Source organism: Tursiops truncatus, chromosome 6 (assembly GCF_011762595.2).
Source record: "Tursiops truncatus isolate mTurTru1 chromosome 6, mTurTru1.mat.Y, whole genome shotgun sequence".
Lineage (NCBI taxonomy): Eukaryota > Metazoa > Chordata > Mammalia > Artiodactyla > Delphinidae > Tursiops > Tursiops truncatus.
The window spans coordinates 68,176,936-68,195,236 of record NC_047039.1 but is presented as its reverse complement, the minus strand read 5'-3'; the positions used below and the strand labels follow the sequence as shown (position 1 = coordinate 68,195,236).

Sequence of the window (18,301 nt, the reverse complement as noted above, 5' to 3'; positions counted from 1 at the left end):
GAAGTACAAGTTCAAGAAGTCCTGTACTTAAAAGGACAACAAGCACAGTAAGCGACACTGTAGCTAAATACTTATTAAAACTGCTTTTTATCACCTGATGAAAAACAATCAGCAGTAAATGCTTGTGAAAAGACTTAGAGTAAGAATACAGGGCAAGATAGACATCTATTTGGAATAGCACAGCTTTTTTACTCTGGTTTACCTATTGATGACAGGCACAAACTTGGGAAAGTCTTCCCAAACGTTGCTCCAGGTTTTCCTTCTGAATCTGAACCTAATTAAGGGAAAGGAGAGGTCCTCTGAGCGCCCAATTGAAAATATCCCTCCTTATTCTTCTTTACTCAACTGTGATTCCCTTCATCATAATTTATAATTATATATCTCTGTGCTTATTGTCCCATGACCCAGAAAACCATAAGTTCCTTGAAGGCAGAGTCAACTCTTTTGAACACTGTATACACATGCACATGGGACCCTGTACATGAAAGATGTTCATTATATATCTGTATAGTGAAGACAGAAAGGAAAGAAAAAGGAAGTCACTGGTTACCATGAACTGTCACTTTGGGACTTCCCTGGTGATGCAGTGGTTAAGAATCCGCCTGCCAATGCAGAGGACACGGGTTCGATCGTCAGACCTGGAAGATCCCACATGCCGCGGAGCAACTAAGCCCATGCGCCACAACTACTGAGCCTGCGCTCTAGAGCCCGCAAGCCACAACTACTGAGCCCACGCGCCTACAGCCCGTGCTCCGCAATGAGAAGCCCACGCACCGCAACGAAGCGTAGCCCGGCTCGCTGCAACTAGAGAAAGCCCGCACTCAGCAACAAAGACCCAACGCAGCCAAAAAAAAAAAAAAAAGTTACTTTTCTTGCGTAGCCAATGTTGGGAAATTTATCACTTGTTGGACACTAATGATCCAGATCATTTATATATATCATTTAACCTCTCAACAATACAGGCGGGTTTCTCATTTGAGACCAAAGTAAGACTCAGAGAAATTAAATATTTAATAACTTCCTTAAGCCACACACCTAGAAAATTTGAGCTCCAGTTTACGTTAACGTCAGGTTTATCTGATATGATGGCGGCTGCCCCCAAGCTGCTCTTGTCTTCAATTATCTCCCCTCCATACAGCTAAGTGAGGAGAGAGAAATACTTAACAGCAAATTAGTAGCTGTATACAACCCAAGACCTCTGGCTATCTATACAGTCTGAATTTCCTTCCAGCTTAAATAAATCTGCTAAATAAATATAAACAGCAACACAAGCAGTTTTGCATTCATCAAATAATTTGATTCTCAAAACAATCTTACAAACGAGAGAGAAATTCCCATTATGTTGGTGTGGACACTGGGGCTAAGAGGGCTTAAGAGCTTTCACATTCTCCCTACAAACCTATGGGCCTGGGATTTTCCAAAAAGAAACAGTGCATAAACCTGGTGCAACATTTGAAAAAGACACTAGCGTCATAATGCTCGTTTTCCTACTGCAAATATGTAATCCAAATGGGAGCGTTCAACGACTCAATTTTCCCTTTGCATTTTAGGTTTGATGAGGGTCCCGTTCATTCAGTACAATTAGTCAAATGTTCACCGCCAAATATATTTACAAGGAGACAACACATCCAGGTCAAAGAAAAGGCTACACTGCAGCCAAAACTAACTCTGGGCTGCGGTCCACATTTGCCCTGGCCAACTCCTCTCACTTCCTGAGAGCCAACTCCTCTCACTTCCACTGAACCATTCCTCCCTGGAGTCAGATTTAGTGTAATAGGCAGGCTCCTACCTTGGTCTGAACACTCTTATCAAACTTGTCATTTTTGAAGCTAAACGTATTCTGGTGCCTCTGAGGCCTGGAACGAGCCACGTTCCCCTTCTGGGAGCTCATCGCCGAAACCACAACCACCTCGAGCTGGGACAAGGAAGATGCACCCAAGCCTAGGGTACCAGGAACTATCTCCACGGAGTTCACGCTTCTGTCTCCGACCCGGAAGGAACTTAACCAGCATTTCTGCCTCCGCCTCCGGCATCCCACGTGACTCCTCGCGGAGGTCAAAGGACACCTTTCGGCCCTTCAGCTCCAGCAAGGGTCTTTTACTCAGCCCAATCTCTACCCCTCCCCATCCGCGAAGCCTCTTTCTCAAACCCGGCGAAAAATCCCACTTTCTTCGAAGCGAGAATTCCCCCATTGGTCCGAATGTGGCAGTCCGCCCAAGTGAAGGGGAGGGAAAACTTTGCTCCTATTGGCTCTTCTTTTCCGCAATCCCCGCCTCCTGCCGACTCAGCTCGGCCTCTCCGGGCGCCCTACTCCTCTGGGCGGCTTGTGATTGGTGGAAGTCGGGCTAAACTGGACTCCGTCCAACCCCCGGCCCGCTCGCAGGCTGGAGTCCGGGTCAGCCTTGGCGCTTTCGTTCAGTCAGTGACCAAGTCCTAGCTTAGTGAGCTCTCTGCTAGCGCCTGGGTTCCCTTCCAGCCTCCTTCCCGCCACGAGAGCGAACCCCGCTGCCGGCAGGCCGAAGGGGAGCAAAGAAAGGAGGATTAAAAAGAAGAAAGACCTGACTGGGTCTGGGTGGTGTCTGCAGTGCCAGAAAGGGAGGTGGCGGCGGCTGCGGCAGCAGCGACCACGGCCGCGCGGGACGTGAGGCCCAACAGCAGCCGACGGCGGCGGCGGAGGCGGCCGCTCCAGCGCCTCGCGCCGAGGCCGTTAGTCAGCAGAACGCGAACCCGTGTGGAGGAGCAGGGCCGTCGCGAGGCGAGACTCGGGAGCGCGAGCCGGCCCCCTCGGGCGCCGCCGTTCTTGCTCGTCCCGGCGCCGGGGGCTGCCGCCCTCGTCCCCCCTCTTTGGCCGGGCCCGCCCGCAGGCCGGGAGAGTCGGGCGGCGGCAGCAGCGCGGATCGCGCCTCGTAGAGGACAGCGCGGCGGCAGAGGTTCTCTCCTGGCCCTTTCTGCCTGACGCCTTGCCTGCGGCCCTCAGGTGCAGGTGCGTGGGGCCACGGGGGGCCGGGGCGCTGCGGCTGGGCTCGGGGAGGGGGCGCTAGGCCCGGAGCAGCAGCGCGGGAGGGACGAGCCCGGGCCGGGCGGGGGGAGGGGAGCGGGAGGCGTCTTTGTTGTTGGCGACTGGGATGCCTCTCGGCGCCGGCAAAGGCGGAGAAGCCACTTCCGATCGCGTCTGGGTTTTTGAGAAGATTCTCTGTTGGTTCGGTGAAGGGGAGAGGTAGGAAAGTCTTCGTAGTCGGTGAGGCTGCGGGAGTCTGGGGGCGGGAGAGGGACGGACAGACGGACTGGCAAAGGTCTTGGGTCCTTCTTGCAAAGAAGGGCCTCATTTCATTCCTTTGCTATTCTCCCTGTGGACGGAAAGATGGGTCCAGGTTCACTTTTCGCTCCCTGGCTCATTGTGAGAGTCGCGACGCCTGAAGGCTGTCTCCTGGATGTCCTCGTGTGTGCCAGCCTAGACTTTAGCTCGTTTGTGCACCGCGCTTGGTGATTTGTGTATTCTGGTCCGCCGCCGTAGGGTGGTTTTCTCTCGATGGTTGAACTCTACTTGTTTTCGAACTCTAGGGTAGGCTCATCAGGAATTGTTTTTGAATTGAAAAATTAGAAGTTTTCTTTGGAATTTTTTTTAACCCTGAAACGAAAAGTTAGATTGTACTGTTGTGAAGGGCTTTTGTAAAGAAGAGAGTTTAACCCTGGCTTCTTATTCAAAAAAAAAAAAAAAAGAAAGAAATGTTCAGAGCTTTGATCCATGGAGATTTCTGCCAACGCCAGGATATAACTTTTTTAAATGACTCATAGATTTAAGTCAGCGTGAAGTGGATTTGTTAAGCAGAAGGATGAGTAACGGAATACAGGGAGGGTGACCTTTAAATTTTGGCTGTTAGCTTACAAAAAGGTATTCATGTTTAAAACTTTTCTGTAATATGCAGTACTTGATCCGTAAGATAATTCATTGAATTCTTTTTAAGGCTTCAATAAATAAAAAGTTTGGAAATCTCGCGTCATTTAAAACTACTAGTCATTAGGTAATGAGTCTGAGTAAAAAGGTACATGTTGTAAGAGCATTCATCTGTTTACATTAACAAAAAGACTTAAAATAAAATGAACTTTTCTCTATGAAGAGTTTGTCTCATACGTTTATAGCATAAACTCATTTGGGTGATTTATCTAATATCTAATCAGAGCCAATATTTTGATAATTATCATAATTGCCAGTGTTCTAATTTGGGTGCCCAACTCTTTGGTTGGGAGTAGGGGTGTGGAGGCTTACTTAAAGAAGAGCAGTGGAGATAGACATGTTTCACCTTATAAAAGAAATAAGGTCCCTGTTGTGCAATAATTGCTATATTACTTGAGATCCAGGAGGAAACCCTCACCTATATTTTGACCTCTCTTTTCTCCTGCTGTAGAATTAATAAGGTTAATTGTCAAGGATAGGATTAGAGTTTTAGCACACCTAGGCAGTTTTAATCTTGTCACTTGCTGTGCAGTACTGTAGTTGATAAGTGGCTTGTTTCCTTGAGTATCTTTGCCCATTTTGAAACGTGCATGACATCTGACAAAGAATTTTCTATTTCCTGTGACATACAGAATTGCCATAAAGCATTATGGCAAAGTAATGTTTTTGGTAGTTTAATGGACACAGAAGAACTAGGCAGTTAGTCTCTGTTCCAAGTTTTGTCGCTGAATTGGTCTACAGCTCCAGGCAAGCTATCCCACATCTGAGTCAGTTTCTCCATCTGTAATATAGGACTAATAAAATGTGCATTTGCTCACTATGTAGAAAGGGCAGTGAGAACCAACAGTTCCTCTGGTTATGTGACATTGATTGTTTTAGTTAATAAGAGTACTTTTTAATGCAATTTTGTTTTGGTATCATGAATTTCAGTTCCTTGGTGAAGAATTACGATAAAGAAACATAGTTATAATAGGGAGACTGTCTATCCATATGCCATCACTTAGGAAGTGATAAACTCAAAATTTCTCCATTGTTAAGAAAATATAATTTGGTGTCATATCTTTAGAATTCAGTGATGACAAGAAAATAGAGTGACAGATTGACTTGCTTGGTTTGTTTACTGATAGATTTTATTTCTAATATATCCAAGGTTTTGCTCTTAATTCTCAAAAATTACTCCTACCTACTCCTACCTTTCCTATCCTGTTAAAGATTTCTCACATAGCAATATGGCTCTCAAACCCAGCCTTGTGAGTTGGAGAGGAAAAATGATGCTTTATGACTTTATTACAGATGAAATAAAGCCTAGAGAAGTTCGTTATTTGAATTGCCTAAAGCTACACAATTTGTAAGAACCAGAACTGAGACTTGAATCTGGGTCTTCTGACTTCTAGTCCTGAATCTTTGCTTTGGAGCAGTGTTTTCCAAACATCTGTCTAGGCCCAACAGTTTTCGCCAACTGAGGTGAAATGAGAAATAATATAGCAATGTAAGTATTGATAATATACAATAAAATGAATATTCATGCACTCATTACCCAGTTGGAAAGTTAAAACTACAAAACAAAACTTCCTCTGTACTTGGTACCCCTCTTAAATCCTATTCCCTCTTTTCCCCACTCCCAACTGCTAACATGCATCCTTCCGTTTATACTTTACTACATTCCTTTATATCCATGAACCCTATATGGTTTTTCTTTGATTGGTTTTAAGACTATTTAAATATGAATTTTGTATCTGTAGCTTGCTTTCTTCACTGATCATGCCAAGATTTATCTATGTTTATTCAGGTAGCTCTAGTTTATTTTTACTGTCATATGGTGTGTGTTTCATTATGTGACTGTATCAGGTTTCTGTTGGTCATTTTAGTTGTTTCCAATTGTTTGCTTATTAAACAGTGTGTAGGGAATATTCCGGTGTATGTTTACTTAGGTGCATGTGCAAGGCTTCCTCTAGGGTAGTGGTTCTTGAACCTATATCCCATTTTTAAAGTAATATTTTACAACTTCCTCATTACTGTTAAAATGAAATTCATAATAATAAACTTACATTCATATTTTAAATAAAGTAATGCCCTGACTAAAATAAAGAAGTAATTTATAACAAAGTAATATATTGCACTGTGTCAATGCTCAGGCTCAACCACACTGTAATCTTGCTACCAAGTGTGATAGTAGACCAGTAACATTAGAATTCTGGGAGCTTGTTAGAAATCAGAACCTCAGGCCCTACCCTAGTGATTCAGGTGCTGAATATTAACAAGATTCCCAGGTGAGTTGAGTGCACCTTAAAGTCTAAGAAGCACTGCTAGAAGAAATAGTAGTAGTAGATACTTTGCACGGATAGGATCACCATGAATAGGACAGCTGCTAAAGCAGATTAAACAGGTGTGTTGAATTGGCCATTCAAATACCAACAGAGGCACTGATACTGATAAGGGAGTTTCTGAAATAACTAATTTCAGTAAAGTTGGAACAAAAATAAAAGTGCAGTCTTCTCTCTTTACACAAGGGTTGCATTCTTTAAAATCTTCACCTATATTAAAACAATACAAATATACTTTGTGTTAAATCCTATTTATTAATATTTGACCTTATTTTTTCCTTCTGTTCCCTTAAATGATTGTCCAGCAGAATGTTCAAAAGTCATGGGACGTGTCACAGCATTATCTTTACACACCAAGTGTGCCTCGTGTCCCTGGTATCTATACAGTAGTACCCCATTCGTTACAACAACTAAAAAGCCATTATTGAGAAAGATTGCACTGGGATACAAATCTAGTAGTAGATTGCTAGAACACAGGGTAGGAGCTGCTTCTTCAACTTGATTTGATAACTACCAGTTTTCTCTCCAGAGTGTTTGTATCAGTAATGGATTAAAGGGTCTGTTTTCTCACCTTCCAGATACTTTAGACTTGTTAAGTTTTGACATTATGAGGAGTATGAAATGTTACTTCATTGTAGGTTTCATCACACTGTTGAGAACACTTTCATTTATTTTTTGGCTATTCATGTTCCTTCTATGAATTGCCTATTCTGTTTTTCTACGGGTTTGTTTTATTGATTTGTAAATGCTTTTTATGTATTCTGGATAGCAATGCTTGGTAGGCTTTACAGATATTTTCTAGTCATTTGCATGCCTTTTCACTTTAAGTATGGTATCTTTTGGTAACTAGATGTTCTTAATTTTAATGTCAAATTCTTCTATGATTATGCTTTTTCTCTTTAAAGGAAATCTTCTCTATCTTGAGATTATAAAGATTCTGTTATAGTTTGTTTTAAAAGTTTTACTTTTTCACATGTAAATCTTAAATACACATGGAGCTATTTTTATAAATGAGGTGTTTGTGAATCTAAATTTACTCAGTAAAAATGACTACCCTTTATACTGAAATTATTTTTATGTTAATGTGTGCTTATGAAATTATAGTGATAGTATATTATATTTAGTTTGTAACACCCCTTTGTGGCAAAATTAAAACTTGTTAACTCTTTTGTCATTCCAATTTTTTTTTTTTTAATTTGGATCGAACACACACGCTCTGCATTGAAAGGCAAAGTCCTAATCACTGGCCCGCCAGGGAAGTCCCCAATTTGACTTTTTTAATAAAAGGTTTGGGAACCACTGCTTTTAGAGTACTCTGATTCCTTTTTTCATCTGTGTCTCACATTCGGCCTCTAAAACATCACAGAAAGTGAGCAGGTACCCTAAGGTACTAATCTTTCATCATTTGCATCTCCACATTTTACAGTTTGTTTTATGTGTCTTGTCATCACTTTTTATTCTGCCTAGAATTTTAAAAATGATACTTATTATCCTAATTTTTTAACAGAATTTCAGACTAAATTCAAGTATTTTAATGTTAATTTGGCTCAGATGTAGGTCCTGTTTTGTTTTCCCAGGAATTAAAGGTGAAAATGGTTAAACAAGTCCTTGTACAGTTAAAGATGAAAAGTGGGAAAGGAAGAATGGGCCGGTGTCTACTATCAGTTACTCTTCTAGGTTTGAGGGGTGCATCTGTAAACAAAATAAACAAAGATCCCTAACCTTCTAGAGCTTACCACCTAGCAGAGGACCATACACAATATGCACAATAAATATCTAATATGTTAGAAAGCGATAAATAACTTCTAAAGAAAAGGTAGAGAATGGTAAGGAGGAAATCAAACGAGGAAGTTTTGACCTATTAAATAGGTCTCCCTTTTGAGAAGGGGAGAATGAGCACAATGTGCAGTGAGGGCATTAACCATGTGGATAATCTTGGAAGAGTGGACAGAATATAGTCAAGTTAAACCTATGTTCCTGGCTCTCCCATTTAATAAGTTGTGTGAACTTGGACAAGTTGATTGACTTAACCTGAAGCCTTGATTTCTTCATATGTAAAGGGATGATAACCTGAGAAAAGTATTATTAAGATTAAAGGAGATAACAAGTAAAAGCCCCTACCTCCTTCCCTCCCTGCCCCAGCCCCCTGCCATGTAGTTTCATGTAGCACTCTGTACTTTATTTTTATGGCAATAGAGATAGGGGTCTTTACCCTTAAAAATACATACTGCTAAAGAAATTCTTTTCATTATGTCTGTCTTAGCATATTTAACTAAGATTTATTTTTAGAATGTAGCCACAGTGAAAGAATAGGATTAAGAGAATAAGTATATGCTTGATGTAGGTCAGGATGAAGAAGAAAGAGACGTTGAAATAACCTCATTAACTTGGTGTAGGCAAGTCTCCATTCCAATCCCAACAAACCTGAAATAAAAGAAAACGCCTCCAGGAACAAAAGTAGAAGACATTATCAGTTTATCTAGTGCAACAAATTTGTTTGGCTTCTGAATTTACATTATTCTTAAATGTGTTTTGAAAATTAAAAGCAGTTGAAATAATTCCTGTAATAAACTACCCCCCCCAAATTCCATCAGCAAACTGTAGCCTAGATTTTTTGTTTCTGATTAGTATCCTGCTTGGTGTACTTATAATTTTTCACTCTTTAGCTTTGCCATCTCCACCCCTAAAAAGTAAAAATTATTCTCCACACATCAGCTATTAACGAGAAAATAATGCCATTCGGTAACTTGGTTTGGCAAGCTTACATTTCATTCACAGCTTTTTAACAGACCTCACTGTCACTTTTATTAATGAAGATTTAGGGCGGTTAAGTTAATGGGAGTGAGGAAGACCTTTAAAAATTATGCTTGGAAGACATTCTGATAGAATTCCCTAGGGTAGTTGCTTTCAATTTTTCATTTGTTAAAATCCATAAGAAGTTTTGCTTTCATGACCTAATACATGCATATGCACACACAAAATAATGTTGCACCTAAGATTATCTAAATGCTCAGTAGAATGAATGGAAAAGGAAGTACTCAGAAATAAGGATAGATGCCAAGAAGGGAAGAGGGTGGGGGAATCATGTATGACATGTTAAAGAGTTTAGATTAATCCAAGAGGGATATAAGACCTATTGAAAGATTTTAAACAAAAAAATGAAATCACTTGGCAACAGTGTAGAATGTGCATTAGAGGGGTATGAGATAGATACTACTGAGTGACTTTTTAATAAGTTGAAAAGTGGTTGAGCTAAGATGTGGCTGAGGGGATGGAGAGGTACCTAGGAGTTAGGCCTTGATTGAATGAGAGAACTGAAGAGAGAGGGAGGGAGGAGGAGGGAAGGAAATACAGATTTAGATATTCAGGGTCTATAGCTTAAGGGAGAGGTCTGTGCTAGAGATTCAGGTTTAGTTTTTTAGATTTAGACACCATCAGTGTATAAATGGTAGTTAAAGCCAGGGGTATGGCTGAGAACAAAAGACAGGAAGGCAAAAGACCAAAGTTGTAGCTAAAGCATAGGTTTGGGCGAGTTAAACAAAAGATAAGAGGACAATAAAGGGCAATTTGTAAATAATAATAATAATAGTATAACCTTTGAAAAGATCACCAGAAAAACCTAGATTGGAAGTTAGTTTCAAGAAGGAAAGGAGAGGATGATGGTGTTTAATTCCACAAGTGATTGTGTAAAAGGAAGACTAAGAAATACCCAATGCACTTGAAATTATGAGGTTACCGGTAATCCTAAATGGATCAACAACTTCATGATAGATGTTAGATCACAATTCATTTTGGCCCTCATGGGGAACAGTGGAAAATGAGAAGTAAAGAAGTTTGATTTTGAAAGATAGTCAGAGAAGGTAGTAGAATCTAGATATATACACTTTTTTTTTTTTTTTTTTAAAGAGGAGACTCTTGAATATGTTTATAAACAGCAGAGATGGATCAGAAGAGCAGGAGAGGCTGAAGATACAGGAAACATCAGAGAGGATAACTGGTTAGGCAGGGTCTCTGAAGATGCTAGAGGCATTGGAACCCTCCAGAATATGTGTGGAGGAGTCGGTCCTGAGGGAGTGACACTTCGCACAGTCAGGATTTGATTGATTTCGAGGGTCCAGAAAGGGATTATAAAATACATGCCTGCATTTTCCAAGTAAAAAGAACATCTTTTCTGCATCTAGTATGGCAGGAATTTAGATGTCTCATTTCATGTTCCCAGTAACTCTGCACAGTTTACAAATAAGATTGAGGCTCAGAGAAGTACTGTGATTTGTCTAAAGCCGACACAACTTAGAAGGTAACTGAGCTGTGATTTGATTGCATTTATATCTAGTTTCAAAGCCCAGTAGTTCTAAAATTTTTTATTTTTGAGGGGAACAGTGAAATTTCCAAAAAGGGGGAAGGATAATGAGAGGCTACCAATTGAAGTTTTGCTCAGTACAATCACTTCAAAAATAAAAACTTAGTACCTATTACCATTTCTTAGTTTCTTACAAGAGTTTCATTTTTCACAAAAAAAGATATATTTTAATGTTAGAAAACTGTTGAAAGGATATAATCTCCAAATAGAGGGCAAACCTTTAAATTTATTAACTCACTGCTTTTGTCCATAACTTTTCTCATTTTGCTGAAGAATGGTAAAAACTTGATTATAGGCCAGTACCAGCCCTCACACCACCCATGCCAACAAAGATTCATGAAATGAAACTTATATATATACAAAAATATAGTACATTGTTACCATTGTATAACAAACTTCAGTTGTTATAGCTGAATATTTTATTGTGTTCAAAAAAACTAAATATTGTATTTCCCCCATGTTAGAAACTTCTTTCATATTTTGTTTTGCTGCAAATTGATTTCTGAGGGTTCTCATTACCAAACTTGTAAGAAATTAATAAAATGATAAACAAAAGCAACTCCTAGAAATTCAAAGCATTGATTCACAAACTGTTTCCTTTTGTAAATTTCTTAGATACTTCTGGGTTTTGTGTATTATGGCTTATTTTTTAAATTGCTGAAAGCCGCTGTAAATCTAAATACTTTCAGAAATAGAAAATCAAATTGCTCTAACAGATATTTTGTACCATTGCTTACTACCCTACCTTGTCCCACTTTGGGAATATTATCCTGGATACATAAACTTATTTGCTTATAGAAGTGTAAATATTGCCTAACCAACTATAACAGTACATCTTTAATCAACACATGTGTATCTTATTTTTTTAGAGTTCCTATCAAAGTGAAGAACTGACTTAGTTCCATCTTCTTTAAGTTTGAAGTTCTGCTTCTGCCTGTGATGGCACTGGAAAGTAGTACTAGTAATACAGGGGGGAAAAAATCACTGTTCAGGGGCTTACAGTGGGGCACTGACTGATAACTTATCACTTAGGGACAATATGCTCCACCTGAGGGCTGCAGGAGTGAATCACTCAGTTATTTTAAGTGCCCAAATCATTTAAAAGTGAATGCTTTAAGAATATAAATTCTTCCCACTAGCACACATTTCATCCCAAAAGAAACTGTCAGTAGCAGAGAATGTTCAGTTTTTGCCAATACAAAATTTAAATTAACTCTTCAAAGTAACTCATGAGTACAAGGCTCGCTAAAATGGCTCCCAAATTAATCAACTTGGAAGAATTTCAACTTTTTTTCTTTTTGCCACCATTCAAATAACTTTTAAAAAAGGATTTTCTAGCCTTGTCAGAAGATACTCGTGATATAACTTAATAAAGAAAAATATAGTATTATAGCTTTATAATCAGGAAAATGGATTTGCTATTGCAGTTAATGGGTATTAGCCAGATAAAACATCCCCAATTAGCACATTAGTAAAATGTACATGTGGTAATTATCCTTAACTTACTGGTCTGCTTATTTAACTACCTTTCTTAAGGATTTTAAGTATATCAGAAGGTGTTTTTTTTAATGCATAGAGTGCAATGTAAATAGAAGCATAATTTGTTAATTATTATGGTTTCCAGAAAGAGTCAAGCCATAAATTACACACATTAGTGTTGTGAATCCTGGTTCAGAATAACAAAACAAAACCTATTTTAATTATATTTAGCATTATCTATCTCAGTTTATGTTATGTCAGGTCTTTAGGTATAACTGAAAGTTCTTATTTTCTTTACTCTCTTTCATTTCATTAGTAAATTATTATTGATCAGGTGCTGCCTGTATACTGCTGAAGAAAACACATGGTCACTAACGTCATAGTAAAGACAGTAGGCATTAATCAATTAAGCACACATGGCAGGGATCACAATATTCAACTGTAAATGAAAAGAACTGGGTGCTATGAGGAAGAATAACAATTTAGATTTGAGGCTTTTAAGACGTCTGGGAAAAGTGGCATTTGAGACTGGAATATTGAGAGGTCAGAGGGAGCAAATGAGGCAAGTGTGCAAATCCTGACTTGGAAACAGCTTTCAAGAAACTGAAAGAGGGTGAGTGAGGGAGTCTGCAATCATAGAGGTGAAAGTATCAAGATAAGTTTGGAGGCTGTAAGCAAAGGCCGGGTCACACAAGGCCTTTAAGGACCTGTGGAGAAGTTAGATTTTATTACAGGTACAGCGGGAAGCTATCAAGGAGTTCTTGAGCAGATTACTTTGTAGGCTATGTAGAAAAGAAATTGTAAGTTAGGAGAACATATGAAAGGAAGAAATTCACATTTACTCTCAAATATTTTCCATTTGTTCGTTTACTCACACATTCTACGTTGTTCCTTCTGTGTTATTCTACATAACCCTGGTCACTCCTTTATTTGTAAAAGCCAGGAATTACTATAAAAGAGTGGAAAAGGTAACCTCAGTAAATCAAAGGAATTGCATGTGTTCTCACCTGTAATAAAGGATGAAAGAAATTGTTTTTCCAAATTGAACTCTCCGTTTAGTATTTATTTAGACTTTACAATATTGAGGTCGAGGTCATTGAAAACTACCTGTTTGATACTGTTTTAACTTAATTTCAATAATATTCCCACAGGTTTCACAATTTTTGTTCTCTTTAAAATGTTATACTTCAGAGGCTATTTTTATATTCTTGGTATTTTTAATAGAATAAACAATCAAATTTCTATAGGGTCAAGGAGAGGAAAGGAATTATATCCAGTTGTATAAAGAGCAACATTGTGAACATAGGATACAATGCCCCCCAAATCCAGGCAGATTACAGAGGAGAATTAGGATTTAGCATAATAAAATATTCTTGCTGGAAAAGCTCTAGATGTTATAATTGAATCTTCTCACATTAAAATTGAGGTAGTTGGGGGCATAAGAGCTCATTTAAATAGAGTTGTAACTAGAACCTGAGTTCCCTAACTCCTCAGCTGGTGCTGTTTCTACCATTCCTTTACTTTATAAAAATAAGGTACATATAATGTGAAACAAGACTTCTTCGAAAGGTAAAAATTGTATGCAATACCAAAAATCATTAGATGAATTTAATATTTCATGCCTAAGATGATATTTAGTAACCCAGTTGATGACATTTGAAAGGATGAGTGGACTACCCATCTTTAATGCTTGTTTTCTTCCTCCTCCCAAACAAGTATTTACACCAGAGATACACAAGACATGTATCTAAAACTAGCTCTCAGATTCTTCTCAAATCAAGTATCAAGGATTTGCCTCAACTGTTTTTGCAATCTTCTGTTCCCCTTCCCACCATCCCACTTTTCTCCAGTTGCATCACTGGGCATACAGCATCAGAAACATCATTGTTCTGTATCAGCTTTTACTAAAATACTTTTCAGACCTATTCTAGAAATTGTCTCTAAAAGAAAACAAACAAACAAAAAAATGGCTGCAGTATTTACTTTGTTTGCTACTTGCCTCTAAAAGGAAAATTTAAGACAATTTTTATTAACTAAAATATCCAGGAAATCAAGATTACCTTTAGTTTATTTTGTGTGGGAGAAAGTTTTATGTGTTACTAATTTGGAGAAACAATTACCTTTAAATGTAGTCATGTGTTGATATTTAATTAAAGGATGTGGTTTATACATTGTGCACCATATAGCCATTTGTTAAATCTTCTGCTTTCTAAATAATGTGTGTTTGATGTACCTCCATGTAGCAGGTTGAAGAGTATGCCTGTTTGAGGTTTGTTTTTGAAAGCTTAAGATTTAAATAAATAAAGTTCTTCAGTAGTACACAAGTTACCAAGTTACTGTGCTCTAAAATCATCAGTACTATCAGATTCTAATGTAATTCCAAGTCAGTGCAGGCTTATATGCAGTTACCTAAATGACTGCATCATTCTTTATTCCATGTGTAAAAGAACTACAATGGTTTTCTATACATTGTTAAACAGATTTATTTTTAAATTTCTCATTTATCTAATCCTCCCCTTTCCCTGTTTTTTTTTTCTTCCTTTCTACCATATACCTTTGCCTTAGTTCTTTCTCAACTGTCATACTTTTACATGTATTATTCTCCTAGCCTGGAGGGTTTTCCCTCTGCTTTTGGAAGTCGTATTTACTGACTTTTTAGTTCTAACTCCTTCATAAGGTCTTTCCTAAGTGTTATCTACTTTTGTCTGATTTCTGAAACTTAAAGTCTACCCTGTATTACATAGCATTTAATTTTTTATAAGATGAAAAGAGCCTGTAGAGCATTAATTTATTAATAATACATATTCATTCATTATAATACATTTAAAATACTGACAGCCAATTTACAAAAGAACACATGAATTTAAGAATTAAGAGAGACTTGAATGAATGTTACGCCAATTACCTTATTTTTTCAAATGAAGAAATATAAGAGTTAAATTACTTGCCCGAGGTCTTAAAGAATTAAAACTGACTTTTAGTCTGTTAAATATGTTGTTCTTATTTTCTTTAATTGGGCATTTAAACCTTTCTTCTTTGAAATAGTTATTCTAGTTCTTATCAGGCACTCCTGGAGAAAATTTGCACAAAACTTCCATGTTTGAAGAAATGATGGCAAAATGTTGATTTGTTGAGGCCAGGAAAGGTATTAAGCACAAGTTACAGTCATGAGGATTTATAACACACTTTCTAGGAGTGGTAGTATTTCTTCAGACCTTTACTTAACAGGTGAGTATAGCTAAGGAAAAGCAGCTGGCAACCAGGAGAAAAAGGAAGTGGTGGAGATGGCAGTTTATGTTGTGTTGATAGACAAACTGAAGGCCATATTAGTAAGAATTGATTGGCTTGTTACACAATCTATATAAGAGAGACAATGATACTTGTTAAGGAATGTTGTACTTATATTAAGGCCTCATAAGTGCCAGCATTCCCCCCATAACCCTACTAAAAATATGGAGAAGGGATTGTTATGAGGAATATACTTGTATGCTGCTTATGCAGTTCTGTGGTTCTTTTGTCCCAATGCTTAATGAAAATACCTCTTTCAAAATCATATCTATAGAACACTTGAAATTGTACCCTGATCCACCCTGAAGCCGTGTGGTTTTGTGTTTTTTTGTTGCCTGCTTAAACAGATTTATATGTTTCACTTCTATGTACTGCTTTATTAAATAATGGTAGGATAAAACTGACTTAATTTAAATAACCTAAATTTCACTCCTTCACCAAATAAACATTTTTTTAAGAGGTTAAATCTCAGAGCTGGTCTAGTGGAAGAGCCTGTTATTTTGAGAATTGATGTTTAATATATATATGCAAGTTTGGGCTACTTCCATTTTCAATGGGAAGAATGTGCCAAGATCTCGGCTTCTGTAATGCCATCTTGTCAGTGTTCTAATGCTTAGAATTGTTTCTTATTAACATCTTCTACCCCAAAATGGCAGTGTATCAGGATAACGTAATAATGTATTTCTCTCAAGAATTGACATTGGACAAACACTTAGCAGGATGGTTCAGAGCTAGGTACTATTTAATCAATTCCATGCAAAAGCAGTTACTGTGCTATCAGCTTGGGTGTTAAATCTGAAAATTACATTAGATACCAACAGCACTATTAAGGATATGTGTGGTTCTATGAACCCTGAAACTATATGCAAAATTTTTAGAAAAAAGGATCCAAAACATTTAATAACAGAGTGACCTGAAAACTCTCTTCTAAAATATCTGGTGGTTCTTGAGTTAGAATTTCTGTTAAATAGTCATTTTATGCTTCTTAAGTCTTATTAACTAACCTACCTATACTTTGATTCTGTAAATGCTCATTTTGTCCCAAACTTCACTTCTGTATGGTTAATATTCCCAGCTCTATATTCTCCTGACTTCAATTTCCTTTTTCCCTTTTGGCAGTGCACACAATCCAGATTACAATTTTGGTGGCGACTTCCTGACCTTGGAATATGCCTTCAACCTGGGCATTAAGGAATATTCCTAGCTTGTTGTTGTATACTGTCAGTACACAAAAACATATTACATTTCTATACATTAACAAAGAATTAGAACATGGTATTTTTAAAAAGGTTAAATAGAGAATACAGGAATACAAACACTCAGAGATTTCAGTTCTTCCCAAATTGATTTCTAGATTCAGTGCCACTCATCAACATCCCAGAGAATATCAAGTATCAAAGTTAATACAAATGACAAATCCCCATCAGGTGGTTGTATAGTTGTTACTGGAAACTGATGCCACCTTTGAGAGCAGTTTGGCAGTCCATTTTGGATACATTTTAAGAAATAGAAATTTGACAATATTAAAGCATATATCCAAAGACTTCCAGAATCCTTGCATACTTGAAGGCCACTGAAATATATCACTTTCTTCCATGTAACAAGTACAATTTGCCTGTTTTAAACAGTGACTTCATAATCCTCAGAAAAGAACATCAAAGCTGTGAATTTATAAATGCCAGTCTAGGTTTTACTTACTTTTTTGCCACCTGGTGGCCAAGACCACTTCCTTCCTCTTGCCCCAGGTACATAGTCTCATATTCTGAACACCCAAACAAACTTTTTTTTTTTCATGTAGTCTTAGATTTTTAAATTTTATTTGGTTTGGCTTTAGTTTGTTCTTGTGTATGAAATGGGAAGGTCTTTCATCCTTGTTCTTCTTTCTCCACTGGACTCGTTATATACTCTCCATATCCACACCATAGCGAAACATTTCATTCCCAATACTAATCTTAACTCAATGATTAAAAGCATGGACTCTGGGTCAAACTGCTAAGTATCAGTCCTGGCTTCACTACAGTGATCCGGGGGAAACTAAACTTCTCGGTTTTCTCATCTGTAAATTGGGCTGGTGGGGAGGATAATGGCATCTCTTTCATAGGGTTGTTATAGGGATTATTTATGAAGTTTTTTTTTTTTTTACAAGATCTAGCTATATAAGTATTTTGATAAATAAACACTAACTTGGCTTTTGTAACCTAGCAAAATATCATACCTGCAGGTTTAGATTTCTGAATGTCAAAAGTGATATTAGGGCTTCCCTGGTGGCGCAGTGGTTGAGAGTCCGCCTGCCGATGCAGGAGATGCGGGTTCATGCCCCGGTCCGGGAAGATCCCACATGCCGCGGAGCGGCTGGGCCCGTGAGCCATGGCCGCTGAGCTTGCGTGTCCAGAGCCTGTGCTCCGCAGCGGGAGAGGCCACAATAGTGAGAGGCCCGCGTACCGCAAAAAAAAAAAAAAAAAGTGATACTAATGTTTGATTTATTTTGTTTTACAAACTAGCTCAGCTATCATTGGCTTTTGAGCGACTTCTGTGTGGCAGCCATTGCTAGAAGTAGGTATACTTGAATGTTGAGTATATGCAATGAAGGGTATGTGTGAGATATGATTCAAAACAATAAGGACAGAAATGTCCTTGTGGTTAGTAAATAGTTGGTAATTTACAAAGTGGTTCAGCTGATTAATTGTACAATAAAGAAAAAACATTTTTAAGCCCAAAATGTCTGGCTCCTTTTGGAACGGGACTTCATGGGCCCCTCATATACATTTCCATGCTTTTAGAAGATACCTTTTAATAATCTATACAGACTGGAATTTAATTTTTTAGTGATAATTCACTGAGTAGTGCAGATATAAAATGTCTAAAAATTTTGAAGTTTAGGAGTTTGTAGAGTAT

At 38.1% G+C, this 18,301-nt stretch overlaps 2 protein-coding genes across 7 annotated transcripts in view; one reads left to right on the top strand and one right to left on the bottom strand.

The window, feature by feature from the left end:
* Window positions 1-3,436, bottom strand: part of C6H9orf85 (chromosome 6 C9orf85 homolog) — a 65,470-nt gene extending 62,034 nt beyond the window's left edge. The window contains exons 1-3 of one of the 5 annotated variants that reach the window (XR_012332547.1): window positions 1,790-3,436; window positions 1,036-1,138; window positions 203-274 (exon numbers count right to left, since the gene is read on the bottom strand). Coding sequence is in view for 1 of the 5 variants with exons in the window: in XM_004322102.4 (XP_004322150.1) it covers window positions 1,790-1,891 (102 nt within the window). In the remaining 4 variants the exon portion in view is untranslated. The remainder of the gene's footprint in view (window positions 1-202; window positions 275-1,035; window positions 1,139-1,789) is intronic. The other 4 variants (XR_012332548.1, XR_012332545.1, XR_012332546.1 and 1 more) reach the window with 4 other exon arrangements.
* Window positions 2,848-18,301, top strand: part of ABHD17B (abhydrolase domain containing 17B, depalmitoylase) — a 37,261-nt gene continuing 21,807 nt past the window's right edge. Inside the window, exon 1 of one of the 2 annotated variants that reach the window (XM_004322103.4) lies at window positions 2,848-2,983. The gene's annotated coding sequence lies outside the window, so the exon portion shown is untranslated. The remainder of the gene's footprint in view (window positions 2,984-18,301) is intronic. The other variant, XM_073806215.1, reaches the window with a different exon arrangement.